This window comes from Phyllopteryx taeniolatus, chromosome 4 (assembly GCF_024500385.1).
Source record: "Phyllopteryx taeniolatus isolate TA_2022b chromosome 4, UOR_Ptae_1.2, whole genome shotgun sequence".
Classification (NCBI taxonomy): domain Eukaryota; kingdom Metazoa; phylum Chordata; class Actinopteri; order Syngnathiformes; family Syngnathidae; genus Phyllopteryx; species Phyllopteryx taeniolatus.
The window spans coordinates 27,361,679-27,388,537 of record NC_084505.1 but is presented as its reverse complement, the minus strand read 5'-3'; the positions used below and the strand labels follow the sequence as shown (position 1 = coordinate 27,388,537).

The 26,859-nt window shown below is 46.9% G+C and overlaps 4 protein-coding genes across 28 annotated transcripts in view; 3 read left to right on the top strand and 1 right to left on the bottom strand.

Moving 5' to 3' along the window:
• rbm47 (RNA binding motif protein 47) overlaps positions 1–4,989 on the top strand; it is a 39,436-nt gene extending 34,447 nt beyond the window's left edge. For all 21 annotated transcript variants that reach the window (XM_061771139.1, XM_061771138.1, XM_061771132.1 and 18 more), the window contains 2 exons: positions 280–461; positions 2,248–4,989. In XM_061771139.1, the coding sequence (XP_061627123.1) occupies positions 280–461; positions 2,248–2,496 (431 nt within the window). In that variant the 3' untranslated portion in view covers positions 2,497–4,989. The remainder of the gene's footprint in view (positions 1–279; positions 462–2,247) is intronic.
• Positions 4,990–7,599: 2,610 nt separating this feature from the next.
• Positions 7,600–16,479, top strand: zfp91 (ZFP91 zinc finger protein, atypical E3 ubiquitin ligase). 2 transcript variants are annotated; one of them, XM_061771122.1, is made up of 12 exons: positions 7,600–8,251; positions 8,463–8,503; positions 11,703–11,837; positions 12,019–12,049; positions 12,373–12,486; positions 12,574–12,672; positions 12,760–12,942; positions 13,024–13,074; positions 13,197–13,275; positions 14,510–14,624; positions 14,715–14,814; positions 14,907–16,479. In XM_061771122.1, the coding sequence occupies exons 1-12, from the start codon at positions 7,842–7,844 to the stop codon at positions 15,790–15,792; spliced, it is 2,244 nt and encodes a 747-aa protein (XP_061627106.1). In that variant the 5' UTR covers positions 7,600–7,841; the 3' UTR covers positions 15,793–16,479. The 2 variants fall into 2 exon arrangements, with proteins under 2 accessions (XP_061627106.1, XP_061627105.1); XM_061771121.1 differs by having other exon boundaries at positions 12,010–12,049.
• Positions 16,092–17,595, bottom strand: si:ch211-113e8.11 (uncharacterized). Of its 2 annotated transcripts, none has more exons than XM_061771123.1 (2): positions 17,279–17,595; positions 16,092–17,157 (listed from the first exon to the last, which is right to left on the bottom strand). In XM_061771123.1, exons 1-2 carry the CDS (start codon positions 17,383–17,385, stop codon positions 16,548–16,550), a joined length of 717 nt encoding a protein of 238 aa, XP_061627107.1. In that variant the 5' UTR covers positions 17,386–17,595; the 3' UTR covers positions 16,092–16,547. The 2 variants fall into 2 exon arrangements, with proteins under 2 accessions (XP_061627107.1, XP_061627108.1); XM_061771124.1 differs by having other exon boundaries at positions 17,300–17,593.
• cntf (ciliary neurotrophic factor) lies at positions 17,151–25,699 on the top strand. 3 transcript variants are annotated; one of them, XR_009788198.1, is made up of 5 exons: positions 17,151–17,327; positions 18,675–18,823; positions 21,036–21,350; positions 22,725–22,982; positions 24,899–25,699. XR_009788198.1 is itself a non-coding variant. In XM_061771126.1 (4 exons), exons 2-4 carry the CDS (start codon positions 18,704–18,706, stop codon positions 22,866–22,868), a joined length of 579 nt encoding a protein of 192 aa, XP_061627110.1. In that variant the 5' UTR covers positions 17,151–17,327; positions 18,675–18,703; the 3' UTR covers positions 22,869–25,699. The 3 variants fall into 3 exon arrangements, 1 of the variants encoding a protein (XP_061627110.1); XR_009788197.1 differs by having other exon boundaries at positions 24,642–25,699; XM_061771126.1 differs by having other exon boundaries at positions 22,725–25,699.
• Positions 25,700–26,859: the final 1,160 nt, after the last annotated feature.

The following is a 26,859-nucleotide window of genomic DNA, read 5'->3' as shown; positions in this document are numbered from 1 at the left end:
GGTTAATCCAGAGTTGATTAACCATCCATCCTATTCTCAATCCCATTCCAACACTACCTGCTCATCTTAGTCTTCCCTCCTAACATTCGTTCTGTCCTTCAGCTTCTTCTCGTTGCTCTCATTTCTGTAGTATTTCTTGTTTTAATCAGTTTGTCTTTTTGAGCATGGGTGGATGTACCGAATGCGCTGGTCTTCTGCTGTTAGAAAGACGATGCGTAGTGTTCTTCTCTTCTTCTGTCCGTCATCCGAACCGTGGCTCACGTCTCCGTCCGATTGCAGTGGCGTTGCCGACTCTGGCCGGCCAGTACCCGGTGTTCGGCGCGGCCCCCGCGGCCAAGCTGATGGAGGAGGGCAAGGTGCACGCAGTGGAGCATCTCATCAACCCTCTGGCCTTGCAACACCCTGAACACGCCGCGGCTCCCGCCGCCGTTCTGCCGGTCTCCACTCCGCCACCTTTTCAGGTACGAATGAGGGATCTGCAGCCACATTTTACAGACTTGCCCTAGTTCCTCCTTCTTACTGCATATTTCCCTTGCAGTTTATATATAGACTTCCTTCTATTTCAGGGCGTTGTCAAGAGTACAGAAATAATAATGCAGAATTCTGATCGACGCTGTCAGAGCGCTCTTCATTTAGCAGTGCTTGTCGTTTGTTAGTGTTGTTGAAACATATCGCTCAAGACTTGAGTGGAGCTTATCAAAGAGTTGTTCAGCTCACATCTTTTGTTTTTGTGTTTTTATGTATTAATATTAAGGTGGTTAACTCTCTTTTACACTTGTAAAAATGTGACTTCAAATATTGTTTAGACAGTTGATAAGTGGGCTGGTTTAATTTTTTGTTGTTGTCTCTTCTGGGAAGCATTGAAGTTCAGTTCCCATTTTGTGACACGCGAACGGTTGTCTGTCTCCTGCGATGGGCGGCTGTCGTCCAACTTTTACCCAAAGTCAGTTCGGACAGGCTCCGGCACCCCGCGACAAGAAAACGGATCAGCTAATGAAGACATGGGCTAAATGGATAGCTGATTGTCAGATTGTGAAGTGACGGCTGTTATTTTAGCCTCAGAGGGCCGTTATCAGGGTTGGGCATTGAGACTCGAGAACCGATTGGAACCGCGACTAACGTTCCGGTTCTCCTTGATCCGTTCAAATTTTTTAATTTCGGTTCCCAGTTTCGATGCCTAGTCCTCCAGCCGCGTAGAAGAAGTGGCGAAAAACAGCGAAGAAGAACGCGCACGATGACGTGCTTGTGCCCGACGGCGGCGAGCAAAAGTGTGTCTTAACTTTGTTAAAATTAATGACCAATCGCCTCAGTGCAGATGATATTATGCAAAAGAGTTTTTCCCCGATGTGTAGCGTCTGACGCGCTCCGAGCCTCAGCCTACACCGCGCGGAGCTTCAGTCAAGTCAACTCTCAATCAATTAGGTGAGTGAAACAATAAAATACCATGCTACGTCTATGCCAACATTGAGACCGCTAACAAGGTCAACGGTTGCTCGCACTTTTGCACTGATGGTTTTTAGCGTATATTTTAGCCTTCAAACCAAGAACGTAAGCGTCGATGATTTAAAAAAAAAAAAAAAAAGCTTAATTTAACATTAACATTTGTAACAAATGAAAAATCCAATTTGATAACTTGAAAAATATCTACTGAACCAGTAGATATTTTACGCGTTTTGCTGGCCACTTCTCCCGCCGGAAATGTTTTTCTTTTTAGTTTAAAATGGGTTACTTTAAGCAGGATCCTTCACCGTATCGTGGTCAAAGGTAGAACCCGGGTCAGGTTTGTGCCCGTCTAGGTGCCCTGAATCCTCGCTGGCTGAGAAGAGCTGCCGCCTTTCCAGCTAGCTAGCTGGATCGTGCTCACATTTATCCCATTCAGGTGGGGGTGCGATCGGATATTTTCCTTCCGGAACTCCTTTGTCAACGGATGATTGGAAGATCGCTTTTCCACGTCCACACCAATCCCAATTCGAGACGCAGCCCTGATATACGCAATTGAATGTGAAATCAGCTATGGCAACCAAATATTTTACTATACAACTATTGTTCAGAAGTGATGAGTTGAAAATTAGAACAATTGCATTTTCTGTCCAGATTTTCTTCCCAAATGAAACAAACAAATCGACTGTACGTCGACAAAGTGTATTTGCTTTAGTGGGCCACACAAAATGAGGTGGCGGGCCAGTTTGACACCCGTGGGCTAGTTTTTATATTCTGCCATTCATCGTCTTTGCCGTCCTTCCCCAGGGTCGTCCGATCACTCCCGTCTACGCCGTGGCGCACAACGTGCCGCGCATCCAAGCGGCCGGCGGCCTGTACGGCGCGGGATACGTCCCCGTCGCAAACTACGCGGCCAACACGGCCGCTCTGGCCGCGCTGCAGAAGAACGCGGCGGTCGCGGCCGCGACGTACGGAGGCTACGCCGGCTACGCCATGCCGCAAGCCTTCCCGGCGACGGCCTTCCAGTTGCCCATCCACGACGTCTACCAGTATTGACGTGGTGCGGCTCTGCCCGCGTGAAGTCAACGCGAGCGTTCTCCTGCCCGTGACTGATCCACCGCTGTAACTTCTCGACGGCACGCCTTAAAAGTAAATATCTGCGGATTCGGGGAACCTCCGAGCACAGCCACGAGTGAGAGTGACGCTTGAAGATACGATTATGAGCACATGGTGAAACGATGTGCCCCACCTATTACTTCTTGATGCAAATTGGAAGAGGCAAGCCGCGACCTCCGTGCGGGGACGGCCGACTGCGAGCAAAACGACAAAACGACGCCGTCTCGTCATTGACCCCCGGCCCCGTCATCAGGTTGCTATAGCAACAAAACCCTGAAGGTACATGAAAGTATTTATGAAGAGAAGACATATATTTAAGGTTCTATTACTGTAGGTTTAGCTTGATGTTTTAGGGGGTAAAGATAACCTTTTTGAGTAAAAGTGGGGGAAGAAAAAGTTCAGAACTACTGACACTGAAGCCAACTGTTTTGCATATACTAATGAATGTTTTAGGGTTGTTGTTTTTTCCCACTAGTGTATTTTAGCGTTCTTTCCTCGCGGAGTGCTGTAGGTGATGCTGTCCGTCCATGCTGATTGAATGTTTCTGCTTCAAACATACAGCACATGCCCGGTTGGTACTCGTTTGGCTCGTTTCGCTGTATTTGTGTTGTTGTGATTCTTTTCAAATGAAGGTTTTCGAGTGCTGTGTTCAGTGAACTATAACTGCTTTGCTTGTTTCAGTGTCGTTGCTTGAACATTTGAACACACTTAGATTATTTGAAGAAATGTCCCCAGAAGATTTGTTTTATTTTTTGGGGGGGGACAGATAATAAGCAAGCCTAACAGCTTTTCTAATGGTGACATCACGTACATGGTTTCCCACACTGAGGAGAAGACTGAACATTTTTTCATTTATATCATCTTTTTTATCATTATTATTTGACACGTGAAAGGTGAACAAGTATGCGGAGAAATTAGAAGCCTTTTCTATATGGACATTAGTGGACACATGCCAACTAAGCTAGCATACACGCCAGCCTGAGGATATTAAAACGAGGCCTCGCCACCGTGCCTGACAACTACTTTTTATGCCACCCTGCTCTTTATTTCTTAATTACACTTACACTGTGCCTTTCATAACAGAGTGGAAAATGGCTCTGGATTTAGGATGGCTCACAAGTCTCGTGGATTTGTGGTGTTGCAGTATTGGGGTAACGGGACAAAGCTACCTCGTCCATCCACACAACAACATTCTCTTCATTTCTTGAGCCGCCTTCAAACTACGACAGCAGATGGCGAGAGATGTTCCATTGTCGGTCATCAGTCGTCCGTGGTCACACTTATCGACGTTTTAATCGGCACTTTTAAAAAGAAACTCTGCACGTGCGATAGCAAGCTGCAAACAACTGGAGCAATACCTGACCCGATACCGAGCAGCAGCCACGTGACACGAGAGCCATTTTCATTTGAGTGCATTATCGCAGCTGTTGCTTATGATGAGGAGGAGGATTACAATGATTATTAATATTAAGTCAGAGTTTCCCCGCACTTTTTCAACTCGCAACCCAAATTATGAATTTGGTTCCACCGAAGAGCCGAGCTTACGCAAAACGAGCTCTATTCACACACACGCAAAAGACCTATGCACGTAAACCAATGATGATGAACAGGAGGCACATGAAAAAAGGAATTTTTTACAAAAAAGTTAGTTTGGTCCAACTCACCATTTTTAGTCCGCAACTGGTGATTAGTTTTTTGTTTTTTTCTTGTATGAGGACAAAACATCAGGATGTATTGAATTAATATATGCATTACATATGCTGTGTATGAAGTGAGAAGGAAAGGTCTAATATATTCGAAAACTTTTCTTTATTAACATTTTTTAGGGATTTTTAAAGTCTGAGTAACAAAAGTAGATTTTTTTTCTCTTGCCAGTGTCCGATAGTTTAAAGCGTTCAAGTTATTGTATTCTGTGTGATGATTTTGTTGTTGTTGTTGTTTTTTTTCTTTTACAATTTTGAACTGGATTTTGTGTTGTGAGTGTGTCTTTAAGCTTCCATCTTATCATAAGCCAAGACAACAACATTGCAGTGGTCTTTAACTCTGCTAAAGTAAACTGGAGTTCAGCCTTGGCCAAGATATAAAAACAAGTGTGGTCCAACAGCCATGAAAACATGTTTGTTTTGGGTTTGACAACAGTCACTTCCTGGTTCTGCCTCTCACTCCAAACGGCTGCTCTCCTGGCGTTTCTCTCACACGACAACCGTGCTCACTTGTGTGGAGCTCCGATATATCCAAGCCAGTTGAACCAGCGCTGTCACTGTACAAACTCTTCGTAGTGTGTGCCTTATTGCCAACATGTGCTTTTACCTTTGTAGACCTATGAAGACTGACTTCTATCTGAGGGGTTGTATTACTTTTACTTACTTTGTTTTCCCTGCCTTGTTATATTTATAGTAAGAAATAGATAAATAAAAGCATTTTCAAAAGCAATGGTGTGTCATTCTTTCATCATAATCATACATTTCCTTTTTTGCCTCTCAAAAAAGGCTAAATACACTTGTGGAGTTATTCATTCATTCATTCATCTTCCCTCGCGCTTCTCCTCACGCGGGTCGCGGGCGTGCTGGCGCCTATCTCAGCCATCTTCGGGCGAGAGGCGGGCTACAACCCAAACTGGTCGCCAGCCATCGCAGGCCACATAGAAACAAACAACCATTCGCACTCACATTCTCACCTATGGGCAATTTAGACTTTTCAATTAACCTAGCATGCATGTTTTTGAGATGTGGGAGGAAACCGGAGTGCCCGGAGAAAAGTCACGCAGGCACGGGGAGAACATGCAAACGCCACACAGGCAGGGCCAGATTTAAACCCGCAACCTCACAACCGTGAGGCGGATGTGCTAACCCAGGGGTGTCAAAACTCATTTTTGGCACGGGCCACACCGTAGCTATGCCTTCCCTCGGAGGGCCGCTACAACTGTGAACCCATATAGGTAAATGAAAGATGACCTCCTATACTGTAATTACACACAGTATACACAACACATTGATGAATAGCCCGTTTTGAAATCAGAAGCCTATAAAAACATTTTTTATCAACTATTACATTTCTTTTCAAAGGGGGATTGGTAACCAAAAAAATGCTTGCAAAAATCTCAATGGTATTACACCAGAACACAATGAGCTATTTTGATTTGCTTTCGCGGGCCACATAAAATGATGCGGCGGGCCGGATCTGGCCCCCGGGCCACCAGCTTGACAGAAGCGTGCAAACCGGTCGGTCACCGTGCCGCCCCCTCGTGGAGTTCAAGCCAACACATTTTACTGAGCTGATATCTCAAGCCATATGTTGATGCCTTACTTGGAGTTTTCCTAAAACGTTGGTTATAAGAGGTTTTTTTGTTGTTGATCATACAACCGGAAGGCTGCTGTGGAAAATTTGATCTTCTTTTGTACTTTACACTTGAGGCCACAATTGCCCCCAAAAGATGACAGCTACAGTTGAACTTTGAACACCATAATTGTGGAAGGTTCTAAAAAGTACAGGGGGTCATAAATGTTTGGCAAGCCAGGAGACTTTGGCACCAACCTTGGTGAACGGACACACAACGCGTGCCTTTGTACGTCAACTATTATCAAGCGCTTCAACGACTGTTTCATCAAGTCCTCTGCAGTGGGTCAACTTTGCTCTAGAAACATGCTGCATGCAGCCCACGTCCGGGTTCAGGGAGGATTTCAGAACAGAAATAGAGCAAAAGGTGCAAGAGGTTCTCTCACAATGTCGCCGCCACCTGTCAGCTGACACTACAGTTCGGTGTTGACATGAGAAACCACAAGAAAAAAAACGCTGATTGTGAAAACTGATAAGAGAGGAATCAAATATCATTCCCAGCATACCTTCAGTCACATTCAAGACAAACTTCCCAACTTCATTTGACAAACTGTACAAAGTACAGATACTTTGTTGCTGTCATGAAGTGCTTTTTACTCTCAACATTTGAAAACAGATCTGTACTGTCTTGCTACTCCTTCCGTTGTCAAAATAGGCTCGTTAATCTTTTTCAACTCCCACGAATGATGACACAACATAAAAAGATGTAAAGTCAACCACCGATGATATATTGTTTTAAGAGGACTGTTTGATGTCGGTTACAAGAATGAGTCGCGATGAATGCGTTGTGTCTTGTGCCAGCCTAAAAAGCACCAGCTTCATTTTCTGTCGGATTTGAAAAAACACCGAGGCCTATTGGGAAGTTATCACTCCACGTCCCAAACCCGGATTTTAAAAAAAAAATGGGGTGGGTTGTGTTTGCCATTGAGGGATTGACCGACGGGTGAAAAACTGCTCCAAAACAAACCGTGTGAGTAACTCGCTGTGGCAAAGTCAAACAACACCTGTAGTGCATTATAAAGTCTGTAGGGTTTTGTTTGTTTCTTTGACTTTTACTTAAGTACCGGAGTTGAATGAGCATTTCTAGTTTAACAAAGTCTTATCTTTGCCACCTCTGCTGGTGGTTTACGTTTGCGTTTAGTCCACAGTCACGTGATGTTATAGATCATGACGCCATCTAGTGGCCGTTAGCTAATTCTGTAGTAAGAATGATGTTGAAAGGCGCAGGTTGATGCGGGTTGTCATTGTCAGCCATTTTGGCTCCACGGTAGTAATGTAAAAAAAAAAAAACGTTATTTGAAAGGAGAATTCAACACAATATTGCGGGGCAAAATACAATAGTTTATACAGTACACAGTATGTTTTGGGGAACTACAATGTAGGCATATATCTTTTTTTAATCTAATATGCCTTTGGTCAGTATTGATACCATATATTACTGTTAAAGATAGCATTCCTATAAACCGTGAAAGAATAATTGCTTCTTTTTTTTAAAGCGGGGGGGCGGGACACAACTGTCAGTACAAGTTGAACTACAATTCCCACAACGCGCTGTCCGCCTCGCGGTTGCTGCGGTTTTTGGCTGATCTTCTAATCGTTGCAATGAGGCTGTGAGCTCCCGCTGAACGGGCCGACGGAATCCAGGTGATTTGTGCATCTGCAAAAACGCGGCGTCGCTCGTCACCGCCCCTCCCCCTCGGTTTGTTTGGCTTAAAGGAGACGCACAAAATGGTCGCGCTGCGGGGCGGCTAAAGCACGTAGGTCGACTACCGCTTTAAGAACGCCAAAACGGCGGCTGCTTCTTTAAGGTTCTATCGGGTTATTGCCGATTAGATCGTGAAGAAAAGTTTGCATTTTGGAATCAATAAATCGATGAGTATAATTGGCGACGACCCTGGCGCATTTTCCGAAAATGCGCGTCAGTCGGAGGAAGGCCTCTCGACAGCCAAATGTCTGCCGCCTGCTCGACGTGCGCAATTCCTCGTTTGCCAAGTAAACCATCCGGTGCTCGTGCGGAATTAAAGACGGCCTCGAGCGTCTTGTCGGGCATGGAACCGAGCGGCCACCGACACGAGGATGGAAACAAAGGCGTCGAGCTGCCGGAGCGGAAGGCCGCGCAGCGGACCTCGGCCCCCGGTGCGGCCGTCGCCCCGCGGAGAGGCCTCAGGGAGCGGCCGGCCACCCGGACCGCATCCGGCGACTCCGCCGTTAACGGCTCCGGGAGGGTTTTACGGGACCGCTCGACTAGGGCCGTCCCGGCCTGGCTCAAGGACAACAAAAGTGACGAGGACCGAGACGAGCGCAGGAGGAAACTTCTCAACTCCCGACGGAGGAAAGCGGAAGCCGGCGACGGCGTACAGTAAGTTTGCTTGAATTAGGACTTTTTTATTTTTATTTTGGGGGCGGGGGTGGGGGGTGACGACGTTTAACGTCAACGAGGCGACCTGAGCTTCTGCATGGCGCCACTTACCTGGCTCACTTGTCGTTGACTTTTCATTTGATGAATCCATCATATTGCATGCTTTGTGTGTAAACAAAAAGAAAGTGACAGCGTGTTCTCCTGTGCGCAGCTCTGCTGACGAAGCCAAGACGGCCGCCGCGGATGCTGAAGGTAATCGGATGCTTTTCAAGTCACCAAAACAAGTTTGCAATTTCCACTGCTTGGTACTCGCGACAAGTCAGCGACACGCCACTCGCACACGCACCGAGTGTCCGCTTTTTCCCCCCCCTTTTGCTTTTTTTACTTTCTTGTTTTGGGTGGCAGTTGATCTCCGCCTATTCTAGAATTGTGTGGGTTAAAATCCTAAATACAGTATATGGGTGTTTATTTGATTTCCCTTTCTGTCGTCCCCGCCACACTGCACTATGTGATGCTAATCACGTTTCAAAGTTTTTAGCTAACTGTGCTATGTTGGTAGAGTTAGCTTAAAATGGTCTTTTCAGCTAGCTAGTGCTGTACAATATTTTACATGATCAAGTTTTTACAGGAAAATCTTGACACATATTAACACTACAAGTCGTTTGGTAATGACACGCAATACAAATATTATGTGACTTAAGGGTACAAATGAGGACAAAACTTACTCTTCCAGTTCTCAAAATGTCTGACTTCTCTCTGCCTTGTCGCATGTGCTTGAGTGACAAGACAAAATGACACAGGGAATCCGAGAATCCGATTTTGAAGAAACTTGCTTGATCTGAAAATGGTCAATGTGGCGCTCATGGCAGCAACTTTAAGGGACAGACAGAATTTCAAATGTTTTGTATCTATCATGAGAAATCATGAATTGTATTATTCACCTTCGTTCCGCTTCTCCTCACGTGGGTCGCGGGCGTGCTGGAGCCCATCCCAGCAATCTTCGGGCGAGAGGCGGGGTCCACCCTGAACCGGTCGCCAGCCAATCGCAGGGCACATGGAAACAAACAACCGTTCACACCTACGGGCAATTTCGAGTCCTCAATCAACCTAGCGCGCATGTTTTTGGGATGTGGGAGGAAACCGGAGTGCCCGGAGAAAAAGCCACGCAGGCGGGAACAGGATTTGAACCCCGGTCCTCAGAACTGTGAGGCAGATGTACTAACCAGTCATCCACCATAATTCTATTATATTTTAAGGAATGTATGGTAAAGGTTACACCATTTTAGATAGAGCTTCATATAGCCAAACCCTGTGTAGGGACAGGGTGAAAACTGATGAACTTAATGTGCGATAACCTTCACAGGTGAACTTAATTTGACCTTCTGTAAACTGTCCAATGCTGGTGTCGCAGTGGTCAGTTTCAGGACTAACTACGGGCAAAATTCACAACCGCCATTTGATTCACTTTTTCAAGGACGGCCACTTCTGCGACTTTCTGTGACTCTTCCAGTGTCTCTGTTGCAACCTGCTGATGGCACTGTGTTTGGAATCATTCGCTCCTCCCCTACTGGCTTTATAGAATGGGATTTTGATATAGCGGACTGCATCATTCACTCATCTGGCAAATGGAAATAGCTTACCAACACTACTCGGGTGCATCGTTAATTATGTCACTGCAATGTACCAGATTACCATCAGCTGGTGCACCTTCTGCTTTACACATTGAACTAATACATATATTATAATAACTAGCTGATATTTATTTTTGGGGGCCTGATGCTGATTCCAATATTTGGCAGAAAAAAATTCCGATAGCCAATTAATTGGCCAATTCATTTAAATGACAACGAAAATAACATTCTTTTTTTGGTCCATTAACGCTTACAACAAGAGAGGTATGAATTACAGGAAATAAATTTGACTGTTTTCCACTACTTTGTCCTTTAGTATTTAACAGAGAGGAAAACTCAATTAAAAAAACATGTAAAAGATCATTAAGTGATGAATTTATTTTTAGATTTAGGCAATACGTGTATGCAGTATGTAAACGATATAATGCGTAATGTTACTGGCAAAATATTATTTATGCAAGATGCCCTTTAACCTTAAATCACATTTCCTCTACTCCATTATTTGAAGACTTCAAAATAAAAACCCGAGACGCTTTTCTCACGTCTTTGACAGACTTGCTTGCATTTGAAATCGATCATGTACAGAGAGCGAGAGAGTTGATCTTAAACTTTCTTATTCGTTTTTAAAAGGTTTCCCGTCAAGAAATGTGTGTCCTCAGTCACGCAAACGCTCAAGTTGACCCCAAATAGTCTTCTGTTGCACGTGGTGCATTTAAGAACATTTGGTATGCTGTTCTCCATCTGCACTTGTTGCTGATGGTGAGAAACAGAAGATTTTGTTGTAAAAGCAATATCACGCTCAGGAGTTTCCGCAACATCCGGTTATTCGCTTTTGCTGTTGCAAATAATGGCCACGCGATAACTGGGACAACACGTCATTGCTTATTGGCTTGAATGGAATTCGGCTCCATCTAGTGGACAGCCTGCGCAATTACATCATGACTCAAACACTCCGCAGCATTTACTGTTTCATGAGAAAGAAAGAACATATCGGCATCAGAATCATCTTTATTTGCCAAGTACGTCCCAAAAACACACAAGGAATTTGTTTCCGGTAGTTAGAGCCGCTCTAGTACGACAACAGACAGTCAATGGACAGAGTATACTTTGGAGACAGAAAGACATTGACAAAAAAAAAAACAGTCACTGAGCCATAAAGGGTTGCTAGTTATCTGGTATTGGCCAGACTGTAATAATAATGACATATTTTACAGATACACCGTGTGGGGGATAACCTATACTCACAGTCACTACACATTCAAATAGCACTACAGAATTATGAATCCGCAACATAGGCCACTCACTATTTTGTGGCTAGGGAGTGATTCTGAAGGAGTATGTGACTCTCTAACCTCGGTGGCCACTCCCCTCTGAGAAGATCCTGTCCAAAGCCTCACAGGGGCTGAGGTAGTCTTGATCAATTGTGAGCTGTCATCGGGGTCTCATGATGTCAAAATGGGAACAGCATGATGAAGAGGAACATTTCAATGCCAATTGGAATTGAAGCAGGAAACGTTTTGGTCCTTTCATGGATCAGACACCTGCTGTGAATTTTCCCCTTCAAGCTCCTTGTTGGAGAACAGCAAGTTAGGCAAAAAGGACTTCTTGAATAACTGGGGATAAACTACCAAGAAGCGTTTTGGGGGTTGGTTCCACCCCCAAAAAAATATATAATGGGAAGAAATGGGGTGGGGGGATCACAGTGAGTATGCGGGGGTCCTCAACTTTTTGTCAGTGTACAGTGTATATGGCAAACTGTGACGCGACAGTCATAATAATAATAATAATAATAATGTTGACCGCGTCCCCCTCCACCCCAGCTCCTCTTTCCTGGCTCTCTCCAGCCCAGAGCGCAGCCAAGCCGCCATCTGGCAGGGCCGCCCGCTGCTCTGCCAAGCCGCTGTGCAAAACGGAGCTCGGAATCGAGAATCAAGCCGGCGAGCGACCTGTTGACGGCAAGTAATGACGAGGCCGCCTTACCGCCGTTCAACTGGAGCCGCTGCTCCAAATATGACACGGTCGTTGACAGACTCAACAAACAGATTTATCGCTGGGGGAAAAAGAATGAATGTTGATTAAAGACAAAGGATTTGAAGTTGTATTTACTGCTGCCTTCTTGTTTCTTAGCTGCTTCAGGAGAGGCAAACATTCAAGAAAAGTATGACATGTAAGTTTATTCTGCTCCTTTAAATGAGATCAGATTTACAGTGTGAGTAATATTTATGATATTTGACGAGTAATCGATTATTAAAGTAATCGTTAGTTGCATTTATTTAGAAATGGTCCCAAGTTTAGGGACCGCTGTCGTTACTATGCGACGCAAGCGTACCCCGCTGTGACGTACAACCGCAAACTTTTGAAAGGCACAGTTGTTGTGTTGGATCTCATTCGATTGTGCGCTTGTGTTGTGGGATGATAATTTATGGCTAGAGGCGACACGACATACAGCATCTGGTGATTGAACTGTTGCGTTGCCTCCCTTCTTTGTAGAAATGGAGAAGAGAAGCGTGAAGCTGTTCGGAGTCAATGTGTGGATAAGCGGGACCCTCAATTTCAGGGTGACCCAAGTGACTTGAACACAGCCTCGGCCTCGCAGCCTCAGGGGTACACTTGACTCGACTTTTTACCCAAAGCGTAATATCCTTTTTGTCTTAACGACGCCTGTTTTTTTTTTTTTGTTTTTTTTTTTAGTGAAGCAGACGAGGAAGAGGTCATCAGCAGTGATGAAGATGTTCCTTTCAGAGACGATTTAAATGACCAGAGCTACGACCCCAAGGCGGAAAGATTTTTGTATGTGTTGGAACACGGCGTGACGGCTGTACTTGTGTTCAGCGTTGACTTTGTCCCATAACGTACAGTGTCTCGTTTCTGTTGCAGGGACGCACCCAAGCCGAAGCGACGGCTTCCTCTGAGACAGAAGGACAAGAGAGAAAAAGAGAAGGCACCCAAGAAAGAGGAGGTGGAAGAGATCAAAATGGAGGGCTCAGACAACTTGGGGAGTCCAGAGATGGAAGTGAAGCGAGAAGACGACTTGGCGGACGACCCTGACGGCCCGAGGAAGTAAGATGCAGACAGAGTAGCTCATTAAACTGCATTCCTTCTTGGAAATGGCATTTCCTAACTTTGTTCTTCCTCTGTTAGGAGGGGTCGACGGAAAAAAGATGATAAAACCCCGCGGCTGCCAAAAAGAAGGTATGGCATGGTGGTCGTTACAAAGGTTGTACTTGTACTTTATTAGTTTGACTTGGCACGTGCAGAAATATCAGTTCAAGTTTGAGATAGCCCTGGTGGCGTTGATGGCTTTCCCCATCCAGAAAGAAGCCCCCCGTACAATACGTCCGATGCGAAATGGAAGGCTGTGGCACCGTCCTGGCTCACCCTCGCTACCTGCAGGTAAATGCAATCTGACGTTCTTCTTTTCACTACTGTTGATTTGTTTATCATGTCACACTTTAGATTGGGCAAAGAGATGAAACACTATGAAAATGTAATATCATCATAATAGTGACAAATCAGTTTTATCCTGATTTTGCTCAATTTGAATACAGTTGTATTTTTAAGACCAAAAATATCAAACCAGCAAGTCTGCACTTTTTGCACATTAGAAATTAGACTTTACAACGATTGTATCGGGCTGTTCGGTATCGGCCAATATTTAGCATTTTATGCTGATTGGCTGATCGGCTTTGTCATCATTCGCCGATCATTGATCGGCTCCGCAAAAGACATTTACTCCGCGTCGCCATCGCCCACAGGATATTTGAATCCAAAAGCTAGTTTATTTTTTGCCTTGTCGCGTGTCTTTTGACGTAGTATTGGAAATATCTGACAGCCAATAAAGTTATTTAAAAAAATAAATAAATAAATAAATAAATTTAAAACATGTCGGCGGTGTGGAACCGACAACAATGTCAATTAACCTATCATGCATGCTTTTGTGATGTGGGAGGAAATCGGAGAGCCCGGAGAAAAACCGCGCGGGGAGAACATGCAAACTCCACCCACACACACACACACACACACACACACACACATATATATATATATATATATATATATATATATATATATATATATATATATATATATATATATATATATATATATATATACACACACACACACACACACACACACACACACACACACACACACACACACACACACACACACACACACACACACACACACACACTGGCGGGCACATTTGATATGGTCTTGCGGGCCAAATATAATGACATCGTGGGCCGAATTTGGCCCCAGGGCCTGAGTTTGACAGAACAGCATTTCGAGGTTGCGAATGGTGCACAATGATTTCGTTGGCGCAGCGGCGTAACACTGTGTGGTCACGCAGCACCAGAAAACATGATTAGTAGTTCCAGCTTTTTTATGATTGTTTCAGTTATGAGCTAAAAGTCTTTTTCATACAATTATTGGCTGTAATTATGACTTTAGTACTGCATTCGTGAAGGTTAGTGGCAGCGACGACGGTCGGTTCAGACTTGCGTACAGATACAGGTTATGCCGCCGCCGTAGGATCGCAAGGACCCTCTACGTAGGTGGAAATGTAGAGAACCTATTTAGCCTAACATTCCAACTGTTGTGTTTGCTATGTTCGGCACACCAGCACCATATCAAATACCAGCACTTGCTGAAAAAGAAGTACGTGTGCCCTCATCCTTCTTGTGGAAGACTTTTCCGACTTCAGAAGCAGCTACTTCGTCATGCCAAACACCATACAGGTAACTTGTTTGTATGTAAAATGTACTCCGTGTGGCTGATGATTTTTTTTGTTGTCTTACCATTCATGTTTGGTGGTTTGTGGCTTTTAGATCAGAGAGACTACATCTGTGAGTTCTGTGCTCGTGCCTTCAAGAGCTCCCACAATCTGGCTGTGCACCGCATGATCCACACAGGAGAGAAGCCCCTCCAGTTAGTGCCGCCGTCATTTTCGCAGTTTGCATGGACTTTTCTATAACACCGACAGGTTCCTGAAATGTGTGAATTTGAACATGTGCTAATAGGTGCGAGATCTGTGGCTTCACCTGTCGCCAGAAGGCATCCCTCAACTGGCACATGAAGAAGCACGACGCCGACGCCAGCTATCAGTTTTCCTGCTCCATTTGTGGCAAAAAGTTTGAGAAGAAGGACTGCGTGGTGGCCCATAAAGCCAAGAGTCACCCAGAGGTGCTCATAGCAGAGGCGCTCGCAGCCAACGCCGGCGCCCTCATCACGACCCCCGCGACCTCGCCAGAGCCGCCGGCCGAACCGGTGCGAGCGGAGGTCGGGGGCGGAGACTGCCGCGAGGGCCAAGCTCAGCCGGCGGGCCGGGAAGGACGTGTCGGTTCGCGAGCGGCTCAGGTCTCCCGGATGAGTCACGTGACCCCGCAAGTCGGTCAGCGGGTGGTTCTGCTGGGACAAGAGCAGGCGCTCCACACCGTGCAGGTGCCGGTGACGATTGCCCTTTCCCCCGTCGACCCCCCGCCGCCCGCTGACCACCGGCTGCAGACTCAAGTCCAGCTCCAGATGCCCGTCCAGTTTATTCAACAACCGCCGCAATTTAGCACGCATTCCCCGTCGGCCCAGCGCCAATCCCGGCTCCGGCCTCTTCAGTCCTACTCCTCCCAGCGGGAGAGCCAAGGGCAGATCCTCCAAATGAGCTTCCAGCCAGTCAGCCAGTCCCAGACCCCCCCGCAGACCACCGACTCCGGCCCCCCGCTCCTGTCTCCGCCCCAGCCCCAGGAGGCGTCCAACAGCGAAACCTTCTGCCCGGACAATCCCGCGACTGCTCCCTCCTCTCCACCGGCGAACTCCTTCCGTCCGATTCCGACAGAAGGGGCGGGCGGCGCGGCCTGGGAGCAAATCAGCGGAGGGGACGCCCTATCCAACAGCACCGAGGGAGACGCGTAGCGGACCGTCATTTGAGACCGGCCGACGTGATGTCACCTACACCAAAAGTGTCATGCGAAGTTCGAAGGTTAACGTAGGATCTCTCGGTCATATGTTAGCTTTTCCAGAATAGCTTATCAGGGAACCATACGTGCGTGCGTAACTTTGTACATAGTATTCCTGTAAACGCTTTTTATGTGAGTTTGCTGGTTGATTGTTGTAAAGCTCTTACTGTTAATAGGCACTACGAAGTATGCACAACATTTAATGTCCAGTCTTGTATACAAACTTGAAAACTCAATTACACCCAGAACACACTGTAGAGTTCTAGCAACCATCTTTGTTTATTTATAAGTCCACACTATATATGACTATTGACAATAGGGCTGCCACTTAACGTGTTTGTGTTTTAGATGAACTTTTCTGTTAATTGTTAAACATCTTGTTTGGTCTATAACAAAAAGTCTACTGTCAGGGTGAAAACCAATGTGTTTATATGTAATGTTCTTGTATTCAATAAGTTAATGAATCCATCATGCATTGTTTGTGGCATTTAGCAGAAGTCATAACCTGTACAGATAATGAATGAGTTGTTTACAGTTTGGGCTTTTAGGGGGAAATGTGCTGCAGGCTTTGTGGTTAAGGACGCCGTTTGCGCAGATATGCCGACTTTTCATTTCGAGGATGTGAATAAATGTCTTAACAACACACTCGTTGTTTATTGGTAGCCCAGATGAGTGGGACTTTTGTCTTTGTTTAATGGATGAATCTTTCCATCAGTACATGTTGTGGTGTCCTTTGCTCCTCAGCATGGTGTACTGCTTCATGGCCTTCTTGGGAGGGATCAGCGCGTCGCTCACGCCCACACGCCGCTTCTTCACCCGCCGGCCTTCCGGCTCGTCCCGCGGGGGCTCCCGGGGGCCAACTTGCGCTTCGTCGCTGGAAGTTGCGCGAGAGTCATTGGGAGCAACCGCGGTCTGAAGATCGCTGTCGTGCGCAAACTTGCACTTGATCCCAAATCGACATCTTCCACTCTTCCTGTAGGAGAGGCACATCCTCTTGCCGCCGATGTGAGACGGCCTGGCCTGCATCGTGAGGGGCACGTGTTGCTGCAAGGCGCTGAGCTTCTGCTCGGCCTGAGCTTTGAACGGGTTGGCGAACACGCTGCTTTCCGAGCGGCCGTGCAGACTCGGAGGGGGCAGTTTGCGAGGACTGGTCGCTGAGGAGGCCGAAGGCGGGCCGGGCTGGCTTCCGCTTCCACGGACTGAGGAGCCAGGCTCCCGGTCGCCGCGGTCGGATCCATCAGACTCGCTGGTAGTCGAACCGCTTTCCAGCATGAAGTTCGGGGTCTTCCTGTCCGGCGGGGCCCAATCGGCGACATCCGCTCTATTTCCAGGCGGTCAAAGAAAAGCCACATTCACGGAAGTGATCCACCACGAGAGGTGCTGTGCACCCGTGCCATTTGAAAGCTAGCATCGACTAAACTTCATCTAAACGAGAGCCATACATTGGGAATGAGTGGACGTACCCTCCACGGCCGCGTTGGGCTTTCTCAGGTGAGTCTTCGTCACTGTCCGAGTCCGACGAGCCGCTGTATCCGACAAGAGCGTTCATGTCGTATCTCCGTTGTGTGCGTGACCTATCAATAGCAACTTTGACACGAGCAATATTGCCCGACCGAGAAAGGGGGCTGCTAAACGGCAGTCATCGTCGCCGCCATTTCCTCGTTCAATGGGACATGCTAGGCTGCTGTTAGCTTAGCTGCTCATTTCTTGTCCTACTGCGGTTTACGATTCCACGCGCCCCGACTGACATCTACAGTGCGAGGCTGGTATTGCACCCTCGTGTGACAGCGCCACTGCGCAGGCGTCAAGGCGAGTTTATTCCTATGGCGCATTTCAATGTGCTTGACGGCATTAAAAGCATTTCAAAACCAAGAGCAAAAAAGACAACAAGAACAAAACGAAGTACAGAGAATCAAAAGCTTAAATAGTTAAACAAAATAAATAAAATTTTAAAAAAGTCAAATAGTGCAAGCGAAACCCATTTCAGAAATGGGCACACCCTAAAATCAGCAATCGTAAGCATGATAAAAAAAATGGATAGTTTTTAGCCTGGTCTGAACAGTGAAATGCCGCTTCACCGTGTTTGTTCCACTATTTGACTGGATTTATATTCCGTTAGCATTTCCTTCATGTATTCGGGACCTGAACCGTTTCGTGATTTATAGACCAGCAGCGGAACTTCAAAGTCTATTCTAAAGCTGACTGGGAGCCGGTGTCCAGACTTTCCAATTGGAGTAATACGCTCTGACGTCCTTGTTGTGGTCAGAACCCGAGCCGCGGCGTTCTGAATGAGCTGCGGCCGTTTAATGCTCTTTTGGCAGAGTCCAGTCAGAAGACCGTTACAATAGTCGAGCCCACTTGAGATAAGAGCACGGAGGCGCTTCTCCTGTTTCCGCTTGGCGCATGCGAGCCTTCAGCTGCTTTAGTCATTTGCTCTCAACACAGCCCGCATTGTGATAACGATCCATTCGGCCACCTTCTTCCGCTTACGGGCTGATGTTTTGGAGACATCCGACAAGATGGCCTTCGCTAACTTTGATCGGAAGGGAGGAAGTGCTCGAGTTGGACCCGATTATCACGATGTGTGTGTAATAGAGTGCATAAAATCATAATCTTAGAATGGAATTAATCATGTACGCTTTGATCCATATTACGAACTGGCTTCCACAATTTCGAGTTGTTTTATTAGGGTCAAATGTAGCCAATAGGGAGCGCGTAAGAAATGAAGACGCGTCTCCCGGTGACTCACCCCCAAATTCCTCCGCGTTCCTGGGGGAGTGGGCGGGGAGATGGCCGACACCGAGCCACGCCCACGAAACCTTTTCTCGCACGGGGAAGACGACGAGCTCTCGCGGCGAGGAGGTCGGATGGCGGAGCGGCGAGATCCGGGCGGGACCGGCGGCACCGCGGCCCGAGCGGCGGCGGCCCGAGCGGCGGCCGTAGCCGAACTCCTGCGCGTGGAGAGCGCCAACCTACTGGAACTTTATGTGAGTACGGCTCACCTTTTCCACTCTGTCTGCGTGTTTGATGGAGCACTTGGAAAAGGAGCACATTTTCCACGAGTGTTTGTGTGCCACTCAACATTTTTTGCGTTGTCCGGAGCAAAGCCCACGCCACCTTCAGCGCCATTTGGCTTTGGGGGGCTTTGGGGGTTGTTGTGCCAGTCCAACTCACGAATGGTCAGCCACTTGAGCCATTTGAAAGACTCTGACAAATAAACAGACAAGCGCTGCCTGCACGTTCCAAGCGGCATGCAGAACATCATTTAGGTCTACTGAAAGTCGCAAATCAACCAGTTTGAAGTGTTCATTATTTTGGGCTTAAAAAACATTAGATTGCATATATCAAAATAACTGACAATTTGCAAAAACAGAGTGTGAAGTCTTAAGTTCTTCCTCATGACCAACCCCCCGCCCAAAAGTCAACCAAAACCCCAAGAAAGGGTCTGTACAAGACCAAGAAATCCAGAGTCCAGGCTCTGTTGCCGGCGCATTGATCTCGGGGGGGTCCGACTTAGTTGCCGTGCGCCGGTCTTGCCCAAACGGGCTCAAGTTATCCTTCGTATATTCTCACATTTCAAGTCAGCACAGCCGCCGCCTCGCAGTTGTCAGGTTCGGGTTCGAATCTCGGCGCTGGCCTTCCCGTGTGCGGTTAGCGTTTTCGTCAGTATTCCTCCCGCATTTCCAAACTTTGCACGTTAGGTTAATCGAACACTCGAAATTGTCTGCATAAACATGGGTTTGATATATTTCGGTTTTGTGATCGCACCGTGTCGTCTCGTAATCCGCCGCTTGTTTTCTGTAGTGCGAGAGATCCTATTTGATTTGTGGGATTGTGTGCTTAGTGTCAACATTGAGATTTTGCGCCGTCACTTGTGGAAGAGTGGCTTTAAATCTCTTAGAGTTTGTCACCCGCCTAAATGACGATTATTGCGTTTGAGCGGCGACCAGTTGGGCGTACCCCGTCTCGAGCGACGTCCGCCGGGATCGGGTCCAGCTCGGCCCTGACCCTCACCGGGACGAGCGGTAGAGGTCATTTACATTGGCCGATAGATCACGATAGTTAGGTCGAGGTCGTCGGGATGGTGACGATTTTGCCCTTCTCGGCTGCACACTTCATTTTTTTAATTTTTTTTTTAACGAACCGTTGTTGGGTCGAGTGTGTGAAGGGCGTATTCCTCTGCCAGTCGGCCACATACGCAAAGGCCGTAAATACTCGGTGAGAGAGAGTTTTATACAGGGACGGCGCGACACATTTCAAGAGTTTTTCGGCGGTTCAATGCTTTTCCGTTCAAAAAGGGAAATGTATAACATACAAATTCATAAAATACTTTTCAAATTGTCGTTTCCTATTGAATTGATGTATTCCAAAGTCATTTGGATTGTTTCTTATGTAATATTCCAATTTCTTGAGATGGTGACTTGCGTGTTTTCATTGGGTTTGCACTGTACTCCTCCAAATACAACAAAAAATATTCCACTGTTGTGTGTAGTGAATCTACTATTCCCTTTTGGAATTGCACAACTGGAATAACGTCCATTTGAATGTGCCGTTGGTACGTACGGTATATCTGGGTCTCGCTAAAAGGCGCACTCGGCCGCTTCGGGGTGGTAAAGTGGCCCCTCTTACGCGACGAGTCTCGATGTTTAAAGTTCGGGTGAGCCGGAGCCGCTACTAGCGCCGTCTCGAACGATTGCGCGAGTAGCCGGAAGGAGCCGTGACGAGGACGCGTGCTACGGCGAGATAACTGAGTTTTGGTCAAGAGATGTGGGTGTGCTTTCTTCCCCGATGCCTGGGCAGGAAGCCGTCTTCCGCCATCCGCGCATTCTTTTGTCTTTCAAATGAACTCGTCCTCGGCCCTCAACGTCTTGTAAGCGAGGGAATGTGGCACGCAAACGCCACACGGGAAGGAAGCTGAGATTCGAACCCAGAACTTAAGAAGTGTAAGACGGCCGTGCAAACCGTCATCGTAGCCACATGCTCCGATTTCCCTTCCGGAGGGTTCCCCTACAGAGAAAGACCTAGCTTGGATCCGGTCAAGCAATTTCATGTGAAAGCCGCGATGACCGCCGCTGTGCTTCGCTCAGCGAACGTCTCCACTTGGCGCCGAGCTACCGTCCTATCTGGCGGCAAAGCATTCCTCAGCGCGAGCACTGTTTTCTTTTGCTTTTTTCTAAATTGTAATTCTTCCCGATAAAGAGAAAGCGGGAGCGCCTCACTGCCGACGTCATAGCGGGCGACGGTCGTTTGGTGTCCGTCGCGCCTCCTTCCGCCCGGCCGGACGCCGCCGACAAGCTGCGGCGCTTGCACGCCGCCCTGCTGCGGTGCCGGGGCCTGATGGAGAGCGCCGTCGCCAAAGAGGACGAGGAGATGGGCGGCGGGACGGGGGAGTACGAGACCCTGAGGAAAACAGTCAAGGAGAGGCTCTCGTCTCTCGTCAACGTCGCCGGAGAACTGGTCAAAGCGGCGGGCGGCCCGGCGGCGCCCACTCCGACTTCGAGCGACAGCTCGGAGGTACTTCCAAAAAATTGCTCATTCATTCAGTCGTTCTTGGCCTTAAGTCAAAGTTCAAATAATAATAATAATAAAATAGTACAGACTTAAATGTGAAATGTAAATATATATTTTTTTTTTACTGAGCATCACAGTAAATACCATCCGCATTTTGATAACTTGGCAAAATGATTTTTCAAAAACTCCTCTGCACACAAAACAGTTTCCCTCTGTTTTTAACTTTTATAATGCACAAAATAAAAAGAAGTCACGAGACACAGTTTTGCTTAAGGCCAGCTTCTGCATTTCAATCGGGCGCGGCAGGTGGCGCAACTGCGCGCCAGTTAGACCGGAGTTGGTAATTTCGTAGAACAGCGGATCCGACAGCGGGCGTGTCTACGGCCGACTTCGTTTGCTACCAATCAAAGCGGCTCCTCTCGTGAACCTTACATGTGCCACAAATGTGACGCTGCGTCATGGCAGCGATCCGTGCGTGACTGGCGCTGACTGGCATTGGCACTGCTCTTGGCCCATGTGCCAACAGACAACGCGAGCGGCTACCTGGGGACCTCGTGTATAATAATGAATTGATTTCGACAATGATTTGGAGGGTTTGATGCCCGCTGTTCGCATATTTATGTATGAAATGCGCCTGACATCCAGCACACGTCCGCGGAGCTCAGAACCCGTCGGCCTGCGTCCCAATCAAATTCACCAAAATCCTCTCGCGCCGAGATTTAGTCGTGGTGTGAGCAGGTGAGCTTAGATGGACTTTCTGCCACCAAATTGTCACTCCGCCGGGCGCATGTCAAGCCCTCGTCCGGCTCGTCGCAGACCGCTCTTCCAACGTGGCAAAACCCGCACAGCGAGCCTTGCGCCAGGATGCGCCAGCATTTACGCCGGTCCGCAGATGCGCCATCTACAAAATACAGCCCTGTGTTTTTTTCCCCCCCCCCAGATTAGAGGGATACTTTTTGCACGTGGCACGAACCACCACGGATTGGGAATATCTCTCTTCTCCAAATCTGGCACGTTGTCGTCGTTAATGCTCCCAGGTTGTCGTTCTTCCGTGTCGCTGCCGTCGATGGTTTCTCGCCTTATGAGTCCACAAGATCTCGATCAATCCAGATCTTTTTTTCTGTCATGTTGTCATCCGCGGAGGTTAACAAAAGTGAAATACCAAGCCTACTTTGACAAAGTAAGGAGGAGAATGTTACAGATATCTGTTTTTCAATGTAGGGAGTAGACCTAAAAAGTTGTCTGAAAAGCGAATACTCAAGTACAGATACCTGAAAATGTTACTTCAGTCCAGTAATGAAGTATTTTTACTTTGCTGCTTCGCCCAGTGTGAAGCGTTGAAAAGATTGTGACGCGCTCGGTGCCTCTCATCCGCAGCCGGACGACCCGAGCGTTTTTGAGCTGAAGCTGTGGGTGTTCCGCGTCTACGCAGAAGTGGACTTCTGGGCCAAGACGGCCGTCGCCACCTTCCGGGCTCTGAGGAACGCTCGCTCGAGGAGCGCCAGAAGCTCCCGCAGATGAGGCGGCGTCGGCGCCGCAGAGGAGAGGGCGCTTACGTGCGGCTTAGCGCACGAGAATGTTGTGAAGATGAGCGTCCGTGTCACCGAGACAGAGGGTCCGCTTCGGTGCATTTCGGTACGCATTTAACGCATGTTATTTTCCCCTAAAATTGCTTGCTTAAAATGTATTGATTATTGAATGTATTTTGTGTCATTATGTAGGCGATTCACTGTAAATGCTGTGCAGTATATTGCTGCGATTAGCCGGCGGTCAGGCCGGCGTGTACCCCGGCTCGCCCGAAATCGGCGACTTTAGGCTCCGGCGCACCTGCAACCCTAATGACAGAAAATGCTTTGAGGATATACACTGTGTGTGTGTATATATATATATATATATATAATGTTAAATAACTAGTTGGTTAATTAGAATTCAATTCATGATAAATAATAGCATTAAAACAACTCATTATTGTATAATTAAAATAAGCTATTTAACTTTAAAAAAAAAAAAATAATAATAATTTTGACCGCATTTATAAGTGTCCTGGCCCATATAAACTAAAAAAAATAAATAAAATAAAAAAAATGTAATGTGGCCCTCAAGTACAAGATTTTGCCCGTCCCTGGCCTCCATAAAATGTGGTCTAAAATGGAAATGGAAGCCTGATCAGGCGTTAACAAGCGGAACCGTAGCTCGGCGTGCCAAACTGAACTGTTCCGCTTGGGGGAAATGTTTGGAAAACGAGGGAAGCGATACTGAGATTCTTTCTTTCGAGAAGAAAGACAGCAAGTTAGGACTGGGCTGTATTGCAAGGAGTGTTGAACACTGGCTGTAAATCATTCCAAAGACATTAGCACCTTGGGACAGCATAAAAAAGGCCACCGGGGGGGATGTGCGTAACAGCGCGCTCTAGTGTTTACACGTTGGCATTACATTGAATCGTGATTTAGGCTTGCGTGGAGCTCGCGCACCACATTACGACCAATGAGAACCGGTCCAACGCGTCCATGGAGCCCCAGGCAAAATGTTATTTTGGGGGCCTCTTTTTTGGGCAATTGTATTGATTATTGATTTTTTTATTGTTGAATTTGAGTAGCTATAATAAATGAAAACTTGTGAAAAACATCCACGATACGCAGACTGGGGTTGTTTTACACAACATTCTGAGTGATAAAGCATTCTGGTACATGTATGTCTAGGCCAGTGGTTCTCCAAAAAATACTTGGCTCTCCAAGTTCCGCCATCATGACCAACTTTAAAATACAGTAGCACAGTAGACCCACATGTTCATCAGAAAACAAGGCAGAGGTTTTAGTCCTTAAAGGTGGATTTGATAGTTTTTTTAAAGCCACTGTAACGCTCCCCTTGAATATAGGAAAATAATTAAGTGTAGTGTAGGTATGATTCAATTCAAATCTGTTACACTTGAGGAAAATAAAATTGTACCGAAATGTTTGTAAACAAACAGTTCTAAAAGATGAAATGCAAATGTGCTTGAAAATTAAATAGAGCTGAAGTGTACACAACAAAAGTGTAAACTATCCACTCTTCCCTTTTCCGTAGCGCTTGCCCTCACGAGGGTCGCGGGAAACTTAAACTACTGTAACAAATTTGAACATTTCTCGTGGTCACGCTTTCCTAAGCAGGTGCGAAGTTCGTTTCCGCCGGCGCGGCTGCCGATTGATCCTCATTTTGGTCGGCACGACAGCGATGCATGTTGACGAGCGGCAAAATGAACATTTTATTAAAGCCCGATTCCTATTTGTATTTAACCCAAGAGTTAATGACTTCCAGCCCTCAAACAACAAAGACCCCAAAGTCGTCATCGTTGTTTCCTCGGAGGCGACCGTAATGCCGCACGATGAACTCTCGACTTTGAAGGGCGGCCTCCGACTTTCACCGCTCATGTTGTTCTGCTGTCCTCACATTGTAGCGTTGTCTGCTCTGCTGACTAACTTGTTTGAAGAAAATATGGTATGTTTGATGTATTGATGCCTTTTCTTGATTTCTTGGTGCGCAATTACTGTTGTGTGTTTCCTTTCTAAATGTAGTTTCGTACACTGCCGGCTGACCCTTCCTTATGGTACGGAAGGAATTCTTCTCACTTGCGCTTTCCAGGAGCTGTGTCCAAAAAAATGTCTTCACAAAGATGACGTGGCTTTCAGTTGCATTCTTCCTAATATTTTGTACCTAAAGAAAAATTGTAACCGCCACAGCAAACCGCAATCACGGTAATTAACACATTGTTAGGTGACGACTCGTACAAAAAGTCTCATCGATTTGTGTCACGGCACAAACGCTGTTTTTCATGTTCCTAATGAAGTGGCCTGGGTGTGTACATTTAAGTAACTCCTGGGGCCACGTAGCATTTATTATATATTATTCGTTTTGTACACAACACAGCCATCAGTCCGAACCGTGAGGTTTTGCTCTTTTTTTTCCCCCCATTTACAATGAGTATGTCCACCGCAAGCTTTTTTGTTTTAATGACATATTTCACGGTCGTCATTTGGAAATACGGACTACGCGAAAAACACAAAAGCAATTTGAAGGCATGGAAGCGTCACAGATGCAGAGCGGCAGTTGGGCGTCGCCCGTCTGGGCGTGAACCCGGAAGTGCGCGACGCAAACACAAATCCGACATTCCAACATTTATTTTCACTTTTCTTCACAGTTTGGCGTCGGTGCAGGTCTGTGCACTGCGAGTGACTTTCCCGTTGCTCAACCGAACAAAAAAAAAAAAAAAAAAAAAAGAATCTGATTGTGACCCAAGACTTTTGCACCGGTTATCCTTTGAATACAAATGTTTGCACTTGTATGGGTTGAAATAAATAGATTCACGTTCATATTCATTCGAGTGGCCTCCCTTATCTTGCTTTGCGTGCGTGCGTGCTTGTTTTGAGGGTTTCGGGCATAGGTGTCGACCTCAAGGCCCGCGGGCCAGGTCTGGGCCACCCTATCATTTCATGTGGCCCGCGTAGACAAATCAACCACAATACTGTCAGTGTGTTTGTGTGCGGGTGTGTGGGTGCCTGCATCTTTTCAGTTTTGTGTGGTTGTTGGGAAAGGAGTGGCAATCAGAATGGAAGGGGCTATTTGAGTGTGTGCGTGAATGTATACGTGTTGTGTGTGTGTGTTCTGGGTAAGAGAAAAAGACCAAGGTAATTGTGTGTGTGTGTGTTTCTATGCTTCTGCGCATGTCAGTGTGTGCTGTTGCTGTGCGTGTATGTGTGTCAGATAGAGAGATGAAAAAAGAGAAGGGGAGCGAGGGCAGGAAAGAGTGTGCGTGTGTGCGCGCATGTGTGAAAGACAGACAGGCAGACAGACAGACAGAGGGAGGGGGGAGAGCAAGCAGGATACTGTGTGTGTGTGTGTGTGTGTGTGTGTGTGAGACAGGGAACGTGCGTGCTTGCGTAGGTGGGAGTGTGCATGAATGTGTGTTTGTGTGTGTGTGTGTGTGTGCGTAACTGCGTGTGTGTGCCTGGCAGAGATAGGGGGAGGGGTGTGTGTGTGTGTGTGTGTGTGAGTGAGAGAGGGAGAGAGAGAGCAGGCACGTGCGTGTGCGCAGGCACGTGAGAGTGTGCGTGTTTGTGTGCGCGGTGTGTTACAGCAGCACAATATGTGCCTGTGCAGAATGAAAGGGAAATGAATGCAGTGTGTGTGTGTGCGTGGTTGTGTGCTGTTGAGTGTGTGTCCTTTAGTGGAATTGTGTAGTTGTGTCTGCGTGCAGTTAGTGAGACTGTAATAGTGTGTTGCTGAAGTGCACTAGTGGCACGTGCTTGTGAGTGTTTGTCATCAGTGCAAATTGTGTTTACTGCGTGTGCGTGTGTGTGTGTGTGTGTGTGTGTGTACTCCCCTTCAAAAGTATTTAAACTGGGAGGCCAATTTCCATTACAGTATTTTTATGTCCAGGTATTTCTGCATCTGATATGTAACTAAGAATATATTTTGTAACAAAGCATATATATATAGATATGTATCTATGTGTGTGTGTATATGTGGTTCAAATCCC